At 37.7% G+C, this 13,778-nt stretch overlaps 1 protein-coding gene across 2 annotated transcripts in view; it reads left to right on the forward strand.

Moving 5' to 3' along the window:
* Positions 1-13,778, forward strand: part of RASAL2 (RAS protein activator like 2) — a 404,516-nt gene that overhangs the window by 328,030 nt on the left and 62,708 nt on the right. For both annotated transcript variants that reach the window (XM_012554510.2, XM_023728067.1), the window contains exon 5: positions 6,319-6,428. In XM_012554510.2, the coding sequence (XP_012409964.1) occupies positions 6,319-6,428 (110 nt within the window). The remainder of the gene's footprint in view (positions 1-6,318; positions 6,429-13,778) is intronic.

The following is a 13,778-nucleotide window of genomic DNA, read 5'->3' on the forward strand; positions in this document are numbered from 1 at the left end:
TTTTAGTTTTCTTCCCTTCCATTGGTGTGGTAGTTTGTAGGAGGAAAAATGTTGATTCTACCTATTCAGTTGTCTTTCACCCTGTATTCATATTCAATTAATATTTATGAGATTCTGTATTCCATCATTTAAAAACACTTTTACATTCAGTTATCTTACTTAACACTTGAAGTAACCTAGAAGTAGATTTTTTTTATCCTCATCTTACAGATGAGAAATCTGAAACATGGAAGTTGTGACTTGCCCAAGGTCATTCCACCAGCAGGAATTAGAGCTAGAATTTAAAGCCACATTTTCTGATTCAGAATTTCTTGTTCTTTCCATGGTAGCAGTTGTACAAATACCACGATGACGTTTATTTACACGACTACCTATTTTATTTTAGTTCTACAAACATTTAGTGAGCACCTACTAAATGCCAGATATCTGCCCTCCTTGGGAACACAAAGATTGTTTAGTCTCTGCTCTAAGGAGTTCAGAGTTTAGTAGGAAAGACTGACGACACATGAGTGGGCTTGCTGTATGCTAAATGTAAGACTAGATCTGTTTACAGATACTTGGAAGCACAGAGAAAGGGTACCTGATTGAGAATGGGGTCAAAAAAACAAAACAAAACAAAACAAAACAAAAAAACTCGTGGCCTTTAAGTCAGTTCCAACGCATAGAGCCTCCATGTGTTACAGAGTAGAACTGCTCCGTAGGGTCTTCTTTGCTATAATCTTTACAAAAGCAGATCACCAGGACTTTCTTCCATGATATCACTGGGTGGACTTAAATTGCCAGTCTTTAGGTTGGTAGTTGAGCAAAAACTATTTGCACCACCGAGAGACCTTAGTAGAGGGTCAAAGCGAGTCATAAAAGACATCTTAAAAGAGGTCATGCCTCACAGCTTATAAAGACAATGCTCTACATTCTACCCTGGTGAGTAGTGTCTGGGATCTTAAAAGCCTGTAAGCGGCCATCTAAGATACTCACTGGTCTCATCCCTTCGGGAGCAAGGGAGAATAAAGAGAACAGGGTACAAGGAAAAGAGTAGTCCAAAGGACTAATTGTCCACAGCTACCAAGGCCTCCACCGGACTGAGTCCAATACAGCTAGATGGTGCCCGGCTACCACCACTGACTGCTCTGACCAGGATCACAACAGATGGTTCTGGACAGAGCTGGAGAAGGATGTAGAGCATAATTCTAACTCACAAAAAGACCAGATTTACTGGCCTAAAGGAGACTGGAGAAACCTCGAGAGTATGGCCCCCAGACACCCTTTTAGCTCAGTGGTGAAGTTACCTCCGAGGTTCACTGTTCAGCCTGGGAGTGGACAGCCCCGTAAAACCAAATGAGACTAATGAGGTACAGGAGTCCAGTGACAAGGGCCAGAAGGCAGAAGGGGACAAGGAAGCTGGTGATAGGGAACCCAAGGTTGAGTAAGGATATTGTTGATGTGTTGTGAGATTGTTAACCATTGTCATAGGGCAACATTTGTAGTAACTGTTAAATGAGAAACTATTTTGTTCTGTAAGCCTTCATCTTAAGTGAGAATAACAGCACAATTGGAAGAGCGTAGTCAATGTCACTGAACTGTGTATGTAGAAATTTTTGAAACGGTGTATCTTTGGCTATGTGTATTTTCACCAAAAAAAAAAAAAAAAAAACGGTTGAGAATTTAGAGGGTTAATATGTTGTGGGATTGTTAACCAATGTCATAAAACAACATGTGTACTACTGTTTCATGAGAAACTATTTGTTCTGTAAGCCTTCACCTGAAGTACAATAAAATATAAAAATAAATAAATAAATAAATAAAAGAGGTCATGCCTGAGGTGAGTCTGAAAGGATGATTTGGCCAGGAAGAAGAGAGGAAGCATGAGTGGTAGCAGGGATGTATGGTGAATACAGAGAATTATAGGCTTTTAGAATTGCTAGAGTGTAAAGTATGAAGCAGGGAATGACCAGGGATTATACTAGAATGGTAAGTAATTACCAGATGATACCATATCCTACAGGCAGAACTCTTACCAGGGCCACTCTTAGCTGCTTTTAGGCTCCTTTAGGTCAGTTATCCACCCCCGGTCCGGTTAACTGTAGCCAGGGCAGGACTGAGTGGTACAAAGCCTAATGGCCTGTACATAAAGAATTGAAGTGGGCAGGTGGGCATGGCATGACTCTGAGGATTCCCAGAAGGAGACAATGTTTCTGCTAGGCTTAGTGCATGGTTGGTCCAGGACAGGGCAATAGTGGAAGAAGCACAGCCAACCTTGGAGACGGTGATTTGGTGACATCACTCTGTACAGCTATGTGGTCTTCTTGAACAGCCTGGTCATGGGATCAGAAAGATTAATTTAAATACTGATCCAGTGTTGATTTTAGATAGCTGATCATTAATAAAGTGGAGGGTACTGGTGAGTTTCAGATGATTGGCCATGGAGTCCAGGTTAGATAGAGAAGGAAAAGAGACCAAGAAGAAAAGAGCGACAGGGAGAAAATGGCATGATCAAGGGGCTGGAGGTTTCTATGAGGTTGAAGAGTAGATGTATTCAGAGAAAGATATATGAGAGAGAAATGGTTAGAAAGAAAAGTCAGAGAAAAGAATATTGCTTTTTAAGATGTCTGAGATGGAGTATCTCTGAATGATGATAAAATCTAGGACGTGGCTGTAGGAATGGGTGGCTGGAGAGGAGGATAATGGCTACTGGAGCCAAGAAATCATGAAGCTAAGGTATTAGATGGCTCACTACCTAGTTATTTCCTACCATAATGTTAGGAGTTAAGAAACAGAAATAGTGCAGACTAGGCGCTAAAGTCCTTAATGAATAAAGGAAAGTGGCAGAGAGATTGACACACAAGGGCAGCAAAGAGGGATAGAGGATGCTAAAGCAAGATGTTACGAACTTCAAAGAATAAGCTTTTATTACAAACCATTCTTTCTGGGTACCATGGAATAGTGGGTTGGGGAGAATGAGAGCCTCTACCAAATGGCCTCAAAGGGAAACAGTATTCTCAGGTGAAAACCAGGTTTCAGTTACATCAAGGTGAAAACAGAATTTTATGGTAGCTTCTGCTACTTCCATGAAATATCACTGTCCACTCTGGGCAGTCTTAAGCTTTCCCTTACCTGTATTGCTAAAACAATCATAATTTCATGTATGTATTTCTCAGATTCTTATTGAGCACTTACTAAGGTTTGGATATTGTGGTTGGTAAAATAGATATAATAACCACTGGGAACAATACATTATCATTGGACAAACTACCTTTCCAATCTTACTTTTCACCACTTTTAATCATATACCAGGAGACCTGGTGGGACAATGGTTAAGCACTTGGCTGCTAACTGAAAGGTTGGTGGTTCAAATCCACCAGCTGCTCCTTGGGAGAAAAGAGCTGGCAGTCTGCTCCTGCAAAGATTACAGCCTGGGAAACCCTATAGGGTAGTTCTTCTCAGCCCTGTAGGGTCACTGTGAGTCGGAATTGATTCAGCAGCATACAACAGTCACGTAGCAGAGTCTCTGAGTGGCACAAATGTTTAAGCACTCAGCTACTAACCTAAAAGTTGGCTTTTCAAACCTACCCAGAGGCACCTCAGAAGAAAGGCCTGGAGGTCTGCTTCTGAAAGTCACAGCCTTGAAAACCTTATGGAGCACAGTTCTACTCTGGAACATATGGGGTTGCCGTGAGTTGAAATTAACTCGACAGCAACTTTTTTTTTTTTTAATTGTATGCCAGCCCGACTAAATCTAAAGCCAAACCCATTGCCATCAAATCGATTCGAGCTCATAGTGACCCTATGAACAAAAACCCAACCCATTGCCGTCGAGTCAATTCTGACTTATAGCGACCCTACAGGACAGAGTAAAACTACCCCATAGGGTTTCCAAGGCTTTGCAAATCTTTACAGAAACACTGTCACATCTTTCTCCCGCGAATCGGCTGGTGGGTTCACACCACGGCCCTTTCGGTTAGCAGCTGAGTGCTTTACCACTGTGCTAGCAGGGTTCCTTTCAGACTGAATCTACTTAATGTGTATTCTGTGTGCTCTTACTGACATGCCATTTCCCATGCTGTGCACTGTACCTTAAGTGCCTTTGCTCCTCAGCACCCCCAACCCTAAATCCTGCCTACCCTTTGGGACCTAGCTTATACTCTATTTCTTTCATATAATCTCCTCATCTCTCTCCAGATGATATAACCTCTTCTTTCCCTGACCTGAAACCATTTTATATATCTCTAAAATAATACCATACTTCATCAATTCTAAGATGCACTTTTTTTTTTTTTTTTTTTTGCTTTTTAACATATCTGTGGATTACTCTTTTAAGAAATGCTGTTTGTGATCAACATTCTTAAAAGAACACAGGATAATATTGTGTGGAAACATACATACACTGAGCCAAAAAGTAGTTCAGAAGAATGAAAAAGCATTAGGAAAAGTTTAACCAATTTATTTTTCATATATTCTTTTTATATATATACTACGTGATATATGATAAAACCTATCAAGTCTTTTACAATGCTTTTTCTTTAATGAAAATAAAAATTCTAAGTGATAAAGCATTATATTATAGTTTAATTAGCAGATATTTTTTCTTAGTGTACATAAAATAATGATGTGACTTAAAATCACTGTTGTCTTTAGATTCAAAAAAGTATGATAAACTTTTATTTATTATGTGATTACATGTGCCAGGCATTAAAAATACTTACCTTCCTAATTATATCATGTGTATTTATATATAGCTTCTAAATCTTCTATTAAACTACAAGCTCCTTGAGGGCAAAGTTTATGTTTGTTTTATCTTTGATTCCCTTACAATACCTGGTACAGTGCTTTTCATCAAATAGATGTAAAATAAATATCTGTTAAAACTAAAATATGAAGTACAGGTAATCGCCAACTTAGGCCGTAGTCGAGTTACAGCAAACCTCACGATCATCATAATTCATTCTTGCATTTATTATTTTATTCAATGAACTTTTATTGAGTGCCTGTTATTTGCCAGTGCGGAGACTAGGAAGATATTTAGGGAACTCTAGATAGTTTGGCAGAAGTGGCAGGAGATAAGAAGGGGAAAAGACTGAAAAGCATTGATTTCACACTTTATTCTTCTGAAGTCTATATACTTCAATGATTTCATAAACGATTCTGTTTTCATTTTAAAATAGTTTAGCTACATTTAAGCTTAACTTTACAGATGCCACATCTAAAGTGATATAGATGAGATTTTAACATGTTAGAGACTACCAATATATTGCCTTGTACTGCTTAGTTAACTTTTTCTGTGTGCAGATCTTAGAATAAAACTTCTGTTCTCGTTATCAATGTCTTCTTTCAGTTCTTCCAGTATACCAAGCATCTTCTCACCACAGGACCATTGCACCTGCTACTACTCTCTTTGTTTGTTTTCCCTCAGTTTAGTTCAGGAAATCACTGAGTGCTTTTCCTATTAAAATTGTTGACACTATCTTTATGGAAAAGAGTGTATTTTTCTGTTATATTGTTGTGTTTTTAAAAATCTATTAGTAGAGTTAAAAGTTTCTCTACCATAGCTAGTATAAATACTATTTAAGGATTAAGAAATTAGGTGCTAACACATAAACCAGAGACTTCATCAGCCTGCGACCAGAAGAACTAGATGGTGCCCACCTACCACCAGTGATCGCCCTGACAGGGAACACAACAGAGAGTCCTGGATGGTGCAGGAGAAAGGTGGGGTGCAGAACTCAAATTCTAGTAAGGACACCAGACTTAATGGTCTGACCGAGACTGGAGGAACCCCGGAAAGCATGGCCCCCAGATTCTCTATCAGCCCAGAACTAAAACAATTTCCGAGGCCAACTCTTCCAACAGGGATTGGACTGGACTGTGGGACATAAAGTGATACTCGTGAGGAGTGCACCTCTTAGCTCAAGTAGATACAAGAGACTAAACGGGCAGCTTCTGTCAGGAGGTGAGACAGGATGGTAGAGAGGGTTAGGAGCTGGTTGAATGGACATGGGGAATCGGGTGGAAAGGAGGAGTGTGCTGTCACAGTATGGGGAGAGCAATTAGGGTCACATAACAATGTATGTATAAATTTTTGTATGGGAAAAAATTTTTAAAAAAAGTGCTAACAAAAAATTTAATTATCTCAGTTATCATAGAAGAAAAAAAATTTCTCATCACATTACCAGGTGATTTCAAACAACTATTATTTACAAAATTAAAAAGCTGGATTCTGTTTCTGGTCTTCATTATAAAAATCTAAACACCTTTTGCAGAAGAGTAAGACAGCAAGGCGCCCTTTTGGTTCTCTTGCCTACTGCTTCTCCCTTTTCATTCTAGGGGTTCTTCAGCAAGCGCCTGAAAGGCTCCATCAAGAGGACCAAAAGCCAATCAAAGCTTGACAGGAACACAAGCTTTCGACTTCCTTCCCTTCGCAATACAGATGACAGGTAGGACATTAACGTGCTTTAAACAGAGAAGATAGTTTGAGACTGGATTGTAAAAAGACATGGTTTGGTCCTCTCTAACATTGCGTCAGTGATAATTAGAAAGACCTAATACAATATTTATTTTTTGTCTTGCTCATTTTGAGCCAAGGTACAAGACACTGGCTTAAATACCCAACCAGTTTGGGAATCTTATAGCACTGGAGAGTTTGTGGATACATAAGAACTAATTTCAGAATCAGTTGTGCTGTTTCTATAGACTCAAGTTCTAATGGTCAGAGGTGTATCTTTTTTCTGTAGAATGACTATGGAGTGGTGGTGATGGTGATGAACATGATGATGATGGTGATAACTAACATTTTTTGACCACTGTACTAGATGTTTTTATATACATTATCTTGTTTAATTTTTATAATAACCCTGTAAGTATTATTGTTATCCCCATTTTATAGATGAAGAAACGAGGCACAGGTTAGATGTCTTGACTGAGGTCATACAGCTAGTAAATAGCAAAAATGGTATTTTTACTTAGACATTTGGCTCCAGAGTCTGTGTTCTTCACTGTTATGTTGTTCAGTATGTACAGCATGTGGAATGGGTCTTGGCTTGAAGTCACATCTAGAAGACACGTAATGAAAAAGAAGCCTCTGTTTCAATAATTAGGACTACCAGTTTGAATAAACCTCAAATGCGTGGCTTGCTAAGGATAATAACCGTCTAAAATTGTATGTATGCTCAGATACATTTTTAATACTTAATGTCTTCGTAGCGTTCAAATTTAGGAAATGTTGCTTTTAGTATCTTAACACATCATCACCATCTCCAGTATTTATTTAGTGCTTATTTTGTGCCAGTCAGTTTTTTGTTTTGTTTTCTTTTAGAATTTCCAGTAGCTTAATGAAAAAATCTTGTTAAGTTTGGAAGGCTGATGGAGCCTGGGTCTGGACCAGATCCATGAGATCGGGATGGTTTTAATATATACTAGGCATTTTAAATGTAATACAAAAACCCTAGATACTATTGTTATCCTCATTTTACAGATGAGGAATTTAGGGTTAGAGAGATTGAGGAACTTGCCCAAGGTCACACAGCTAGTAAATAGTAGAGCTGGGATTGGAATGTGAGCCTGCCATTTATATTTGATACTCTTATTTATACTCCGGTTTTGTTTGTTTGTTTTTAAGTAATTGACATGATTTTCAGTTACTTGCCTAGCAAGCAGAAATAAAAGCTATAGATTTGCCAGGCAGAGAATTACTCTTTGTTTTATAGATGAAGAAACTTGTGCCTTCATACATGCTGAATTGATGAGTGACTACTGCTTTGTCAGCTTTTCTTATCACTGCACCACATTAGAGGTGCTCTTTGAAATTTGCAAGTCTATCCAAAGTTCAGTGTAATTGAAATTGTTGTGTCCTTTACACAATGTCTTAGTCATCTAGTGCTGCTCTAACAGGAGTACCACAAGTGGATGGTTTTAACAAAGAGAAATTTATTGTCTTCACAGTCCAGTAGGCTGCAAGTCCAAACTCAGAGCATCAGCTCCAGGAAAAGGCTCTCTCTGTTGGCTCTGGAGAAAGGTCCTTATGATGCATCAGTCTTTCCTTGGTCTGGGAGCATCTCAGCGTAGGAACCTCAGGTCCAAAGGACACGCTTTGCTCCCAGCACTGCTTTCTTGGTGGTGTGAGGTTCCCAGGTGTCTCTGCTCGCTTCTCTCTTTTATCTCTCAAAAGAGATTGCATTAAGACACTAATCTTGTCAACCTCATCAGTATAACCTCATCACAGTGATAGAATTTACAACACATAAGGAGATCACATATAATCTCATCATAGTGAGAATTTACAACACATAAGGAAATCACATCAGATAACACAATCATACAATACTGGGAATCATGACCCAGCCAAGGTGACAGATATTTTTGGGGGACACATCTCAATCCATGACACACGTCTTTGTTTTAAGGTGATCATAAAGGACTGGTTTTTCTTCTCATATTTTTTGCTTAGTTTGCTATTAGTCTACAGGGTGTTTTTCCATTTCAGGAATTCATTTTATAAATAAGTCTCGATAAAATAGAATAATGTTTTTTTTTTAGTTGTTGGTTTCGAGAAACAAGGATGTTGAACATCAATTTAAACATTCCTAATTCAATAGCTGATTTTTTAAAAAATTTTTTATTGTGCATTAGGTGAAGGTTTACAGAGCAGATTAGTTTCCCATTCGATAGTTTGTACATAAAGTGTTCCACGACATTGGTTTTATTCCCCACAACATGTCAGCATTCTCCCTAACAATAGCTGATTTCTTAAACTCTGCGGTATCATGTGGAAAGGTTGGTGACAAGGAGATATTTTTTATAGGTGTACTTTATTTTTTAACTTTGCACTAAATATCACCTTCTTTATTTCAAACAAAGTGCTCTCTCCTATTCCAGTTTGCTTTAGGTAGCCCATGGGAATTCTTGAATTGAATTACCAACAGATCATATTTTACTAGAGTCTCTTATATTGCTGTTATATAGTTAGGTCATGTTTAACCTTTCCAGTGACCTAAAGTCATTTTATGTGCCTTCCAGGCTATTTACTTCAATCAATAGTATCTTTCTGTCTGAAATATAGCATAATGAAAAGGTGCTAGTAAACCTCAAATATTAGACAACCCTTTTATTTTTTAAATCCATTTGAGTTATAGAGCTTTCCTCTACAGGAATTTTTCAAAAACTATATTCTTCTTGTATAGGGATGTACTCACTAGAGTTTGAATGGATTATAAGATTATAAAAAAGACTCTTTAGCCTTCAGATCATCTGAAGACACAGATAAACAGGACTAAGATACAAGGTATTAATCAACTGAGGTCTTTGAATTGGTACCCTGACAGGTGTGACCAAAGATTTTCCGAAGATCACTGGTTTTCTGGGGTCATATGCATCAATTGTTGAAGTCAGGCTATTTCTTCCAAAATGGTGTATGGTGTCTAAGTAGCAAAACATTTCTTATATTAAATCTACAGAAACCTAGTAAGCAGGCCTATTTTTTTTTCCTTTCCAGTTTATCGCACAAATAAAATATGAATAATCCTTATTGTTAAAAGAAGTTCGAAATCAGAAGAATTACATAGTAAAAAACTAAAGTTCTTCTTCATCTTTCCCATCTCCCCACATAAATAACTTCATTAACAGTTTGTTTCCTTTCAAACCTTTTAAAACTCCATAGATAAATGCACATGTGTGTATTTTTGCTTATTTTTACATAAGTGGGATCATATTACATATATTATTTGTGACTTGCTTCTTTGTATAAATATTTTGGATGGCTTTGTATGTCAGTACATGTAGATCTACATCATTCTTTTTTTTTAATATTAAATTTTTTGTGTGTGTTTTTGGTGAAAGTTTATACAGCAAATTAGGTGCCCCTTTAACAGTCTCTACACAATTGGTTCAGTGACATTGGTTACATTTTCACAGTGTGTCAGCTTTCTCATTACTTTTGTTCTGGTTGTTCTATTTCCAGTAATCCAATTTCCTTGCCCCCTTGCCTTCTCTTTGCTTTTGAGTAAATGTTGACCATTTGATACAGTACTCACAGATGGTATTGTTCATTTTATGAGCCAATCTTGTTATTTAGCTAAAAGGTGACCTCATGGAATAGTTTTGGTTCAAGGTTTAAAGAATATCTCAGGATGATAGTCTCAGGGAATCCTCCAGTCTCAACTGGTCCAGTAAGTCTGGACTTTAAGAATTTGAGTTCTGTTCCACATTTTGCTCCCATTCTATCAGTATCCATCTATTGTCTTCCTGACCAGAACAGTCATTAGTGGTAGCCGGGGACCAATTAGTTCTTCTGGTCTCAGGGTAGATAAGGTTGTGGTTCGTGTATATTAGTGCTGTAGACTACTTTCTTCTCTGAGTCTTTGGTTTCCTTCTTTCTCTTTTACTCTGGATGCGTAGAGACCAATAGTTGTATCTTAGATGGCAGATCGCAAGCTTTTAAGACCCCAGATGCTCTCACCAAACTAGGATGTAGAACATAATCTTTACATACTATATTATGCCAATTGACTGAGTTGTCCCATGAGACTATGGTCCTAAGTCTTCAGACCCTGTAAACCAATCCCACAAGGTGTTTGATTAAGTCTAAGAAGTATCTGTGTTTGTGCCCCCATGTGCTTTATCGTATATATGAATATATATGGATGAATATACTTCCATATATACACACCTGCATATAAATACATCTATATATGCCCACTTATATACACACATACATACCTACACACTTGTATGCATACATAATATACATGTAACCACACTCCTGTTTTTTAGCTGATGTTTCACAGTTGTGTATGTCATAGCTACATCATTCTTTTTAATAGCTGCATTCTTAATATGCTATAGTTTTATGTAACATAATGTATTTTACTCTTCTATATTGATAGATATTTAAGTTGTTTCTCCTTTTTTGGCACAAAATAGGGTTGTAATGAATATTTTTGAACATGTACATTTTTGTACCTGTGACTGGGCCAGATTTCTGAAATGGAACTGTATTTAGCAGTATTTAGAGTAGCACATTATCAAATTTTCTGTTCCCATCAGCAAATTGAGATCACTTTTATCCTTGAAACAACCTGTCTCATCTTTTCAATATGATGGATGAATAGTACTGAACAGTTATGTAGTATTTACTGTGCACCAGACACTGTTCTAAGCAGTTTACATATACTAACTCATTTAATCATCACAACAACTATATGAGGTAGTTATTGTCATGAACCCCATTTTGAAAATGAGAAAATTGAGACACAAGAGAGATTAGTAAGCTGCATAAGGTCACACAGCTTAGGAAATGGCAGAACTGAGGTTCAAACCCAGGAAGTCTGGCTCTAGAGTCCACATTCTTAACCTTTATGCTATATTGTCTCTACCAAAAAAAGTGTTTTAATTTGCATATCCCTAATGCCTAGTATAGGGAGCCCTGGTAGTGCAGTGGTTAAAGTACTTGACTGCCAGCTGAAAGGTTAGCAGTTTGCACCCACCAGCCACTTTGTAGGAGAAAGATGTGGCAGTCTGCTTCCATAAGGATTTACAGCCTTGAAAACCCTATGGGGTAATTCTGTTCTATCCTATAGGGTCGTTATGAGTTGGAATCGACTCGATGGCAGTGGGTTTGGTTTGGAATGCCTACTAAGTTGAACATTGAGCATCTTTTCACATGTTTTCTTCTTCATAGCTTGCCTATTTCCTTTGCACATGTTTTCATTTTTCTGTTGAGTTGTTTGTCTTTTTCTTGTGATTAGAATAGCACTTTTTATCACTAGGGATAATAAACCACTATTGTTCATGTTACTAAAATTTTCTCCCAATCTGTCACCTGTGTTTTAAAATCATATCTTCCAATTATATAGAAGTTTTTAATATTCATTTGGTCAGATATGATGCTGTGCAAATCACTTTACCTCTCCGTTCCTTCAAGAAGAGGAAACATTATCTCTCTCTGGTATTAGGAGGGTAACAAAGTAGGGATTATGATATATTAAATTTTAAATTCTCCGAAGTTTTTTATAACCACAAACTTTTTCTGCACTCTTAACATTTTAAAAAGATAAAATTATCCTCATGAGATCTGTGTTACTTCTTTAAGATAGCAGAAAAACATTTTTAAATGAGCTAATTTCATCTAAAGAAGATTTACTGCATATGGTCAGTAAGCTTTTCCATGTAAAACACCATAGAGTATTTTAACATGCAGTCTTGATTGATCAAAAAGACCCTAACAGCTCCAGGTCTGTCTTGCCAATGATCCACAAGTCATAAATTCTGCTTTGAACCCCTAATGGCACCAAATGCTACTTATTGGGTCAATTTATAATGATCCTTAAACTCAGAAATTTCCTTTGTGAGGCATGGACACAAGAACTTAATTTTGCTAAATAGTTTTTCTAAATACCAAAATTTTTAACATACATTAATACATTTAATGTGTGACAGTTATGTACAAGTTAGCATGCCCCATACTACAAGGAAATATAGAGAAGCAAGGATACAGTCCCCACCCTCAAGGAGTCTAGTAAGAGAGAGAAATGTTCAGGGGGAAATGGTAACTCCAAAAGAGGAAATGTATATAAAGCTTAGGAGTTTAGAAGATGAGGTTACTTCTTGTTGGGTGGGTCAAGAAAGACCTTAGATAGCAGTGGCATATGAGTTGAACCTTAAAGAATGGGTATAATTTGAACATGGAAACAGACACAGGGAGAGGTGCTTTCCTTGGAATGGAAATAACGAGCAAAAGCAGAGATTAGGAAAATTATGGTGCTTGAAGAGAAATACTGAATAGTTTATGGTATAATATTGGAAAAGGTCGAGTTCCAGTTTTTAAGTTGGTAGGTAACAACCTTTCTGCCTTTTTTCCCCCTTAAAAATTACTCTTTACAAGAAAAAGCAATATAAACTCCATCTTTTATGAAACTAGAAGAAATCTGTATGATAGATTACTTAAAGTTAGAGGAGGATCAGATATAATCACCTGCAAAGGGAAGTTCCAAACAGAAGTCTATCACTTAGGATTCAAATCAGCTGCTAATTTACAGATTCCTAAAATTGTAACGGCTTAAACAAGGTAGAATAATTTTTTCCTCACATAAAAGACGTCTGAAGGTGAGCAGTCTAGAGCTGATTTGGTAATTCCACAGTCATAAGGGACCAGGGCTCTTTGTGGAATTTTTACTCTGCCATCCTTAGTTAGGATCTTCAAGGATCTCTTTACGGAGAATGAAGAACTCCAAAGACGCAAGGGAAGTATTAGCCCAAGAGACAGAATTAGCCACATAAACCAGAGACTTCATCAGCCTGAGACCAGAAGAACTAGATAACTGTCCACCAATGACTGTCCTGACAGGGAACACAATAGAGAGTCCCTGATGGAGCAGCAGAAAGATGGGGTGCAGGACTCAAATTCTAGTAAGAAGACCAGACTTAATGGTCTGACTGAGACTGGAGGTACCCCGGAAGGCACGGCCCCCGGACTCTCTATCAGCCGAGAACTAAAACAATTTCCGAGGCCAACTCTTCAGACAGGGATTGGACTGGACTGTGGGACATAAGGTGATACTCGTGAAGAGTGTGCCTCTTAGTCAAGTAGATACAAGAGACCAAAGGGGCAGCTTCTGTCCAGAGGTGAGATGGGAAGGCAGAGGGGGTTAGGAGCTGGTTGAATGGTCATGGGGAATCAGGGGCGGAAAGGAGAGTGTGCTGTTGCAGAATGGGGTAAGAAATTAGGGTCATATAACAATGTATGTATAAAATTTTGTATGGAGACGAACTTGAAATGTAAACTTCATTTAACT

Source organism: Trichechus manatus, unplaced genomic scaffold, assembly GCF_000243295.1.
Source record: "Trichechus manatus latirostris isolate Lorelei unplaced genomic scaffold, TriManLat1.0 scaffold00021, whole genome shotgun sequence".
Lineage (NCBI taxonomy): Eukaryota > Metazoa > Chordata > Mammalia > Sirenia > Trichechidae > Trichechus > Trichechus manatus.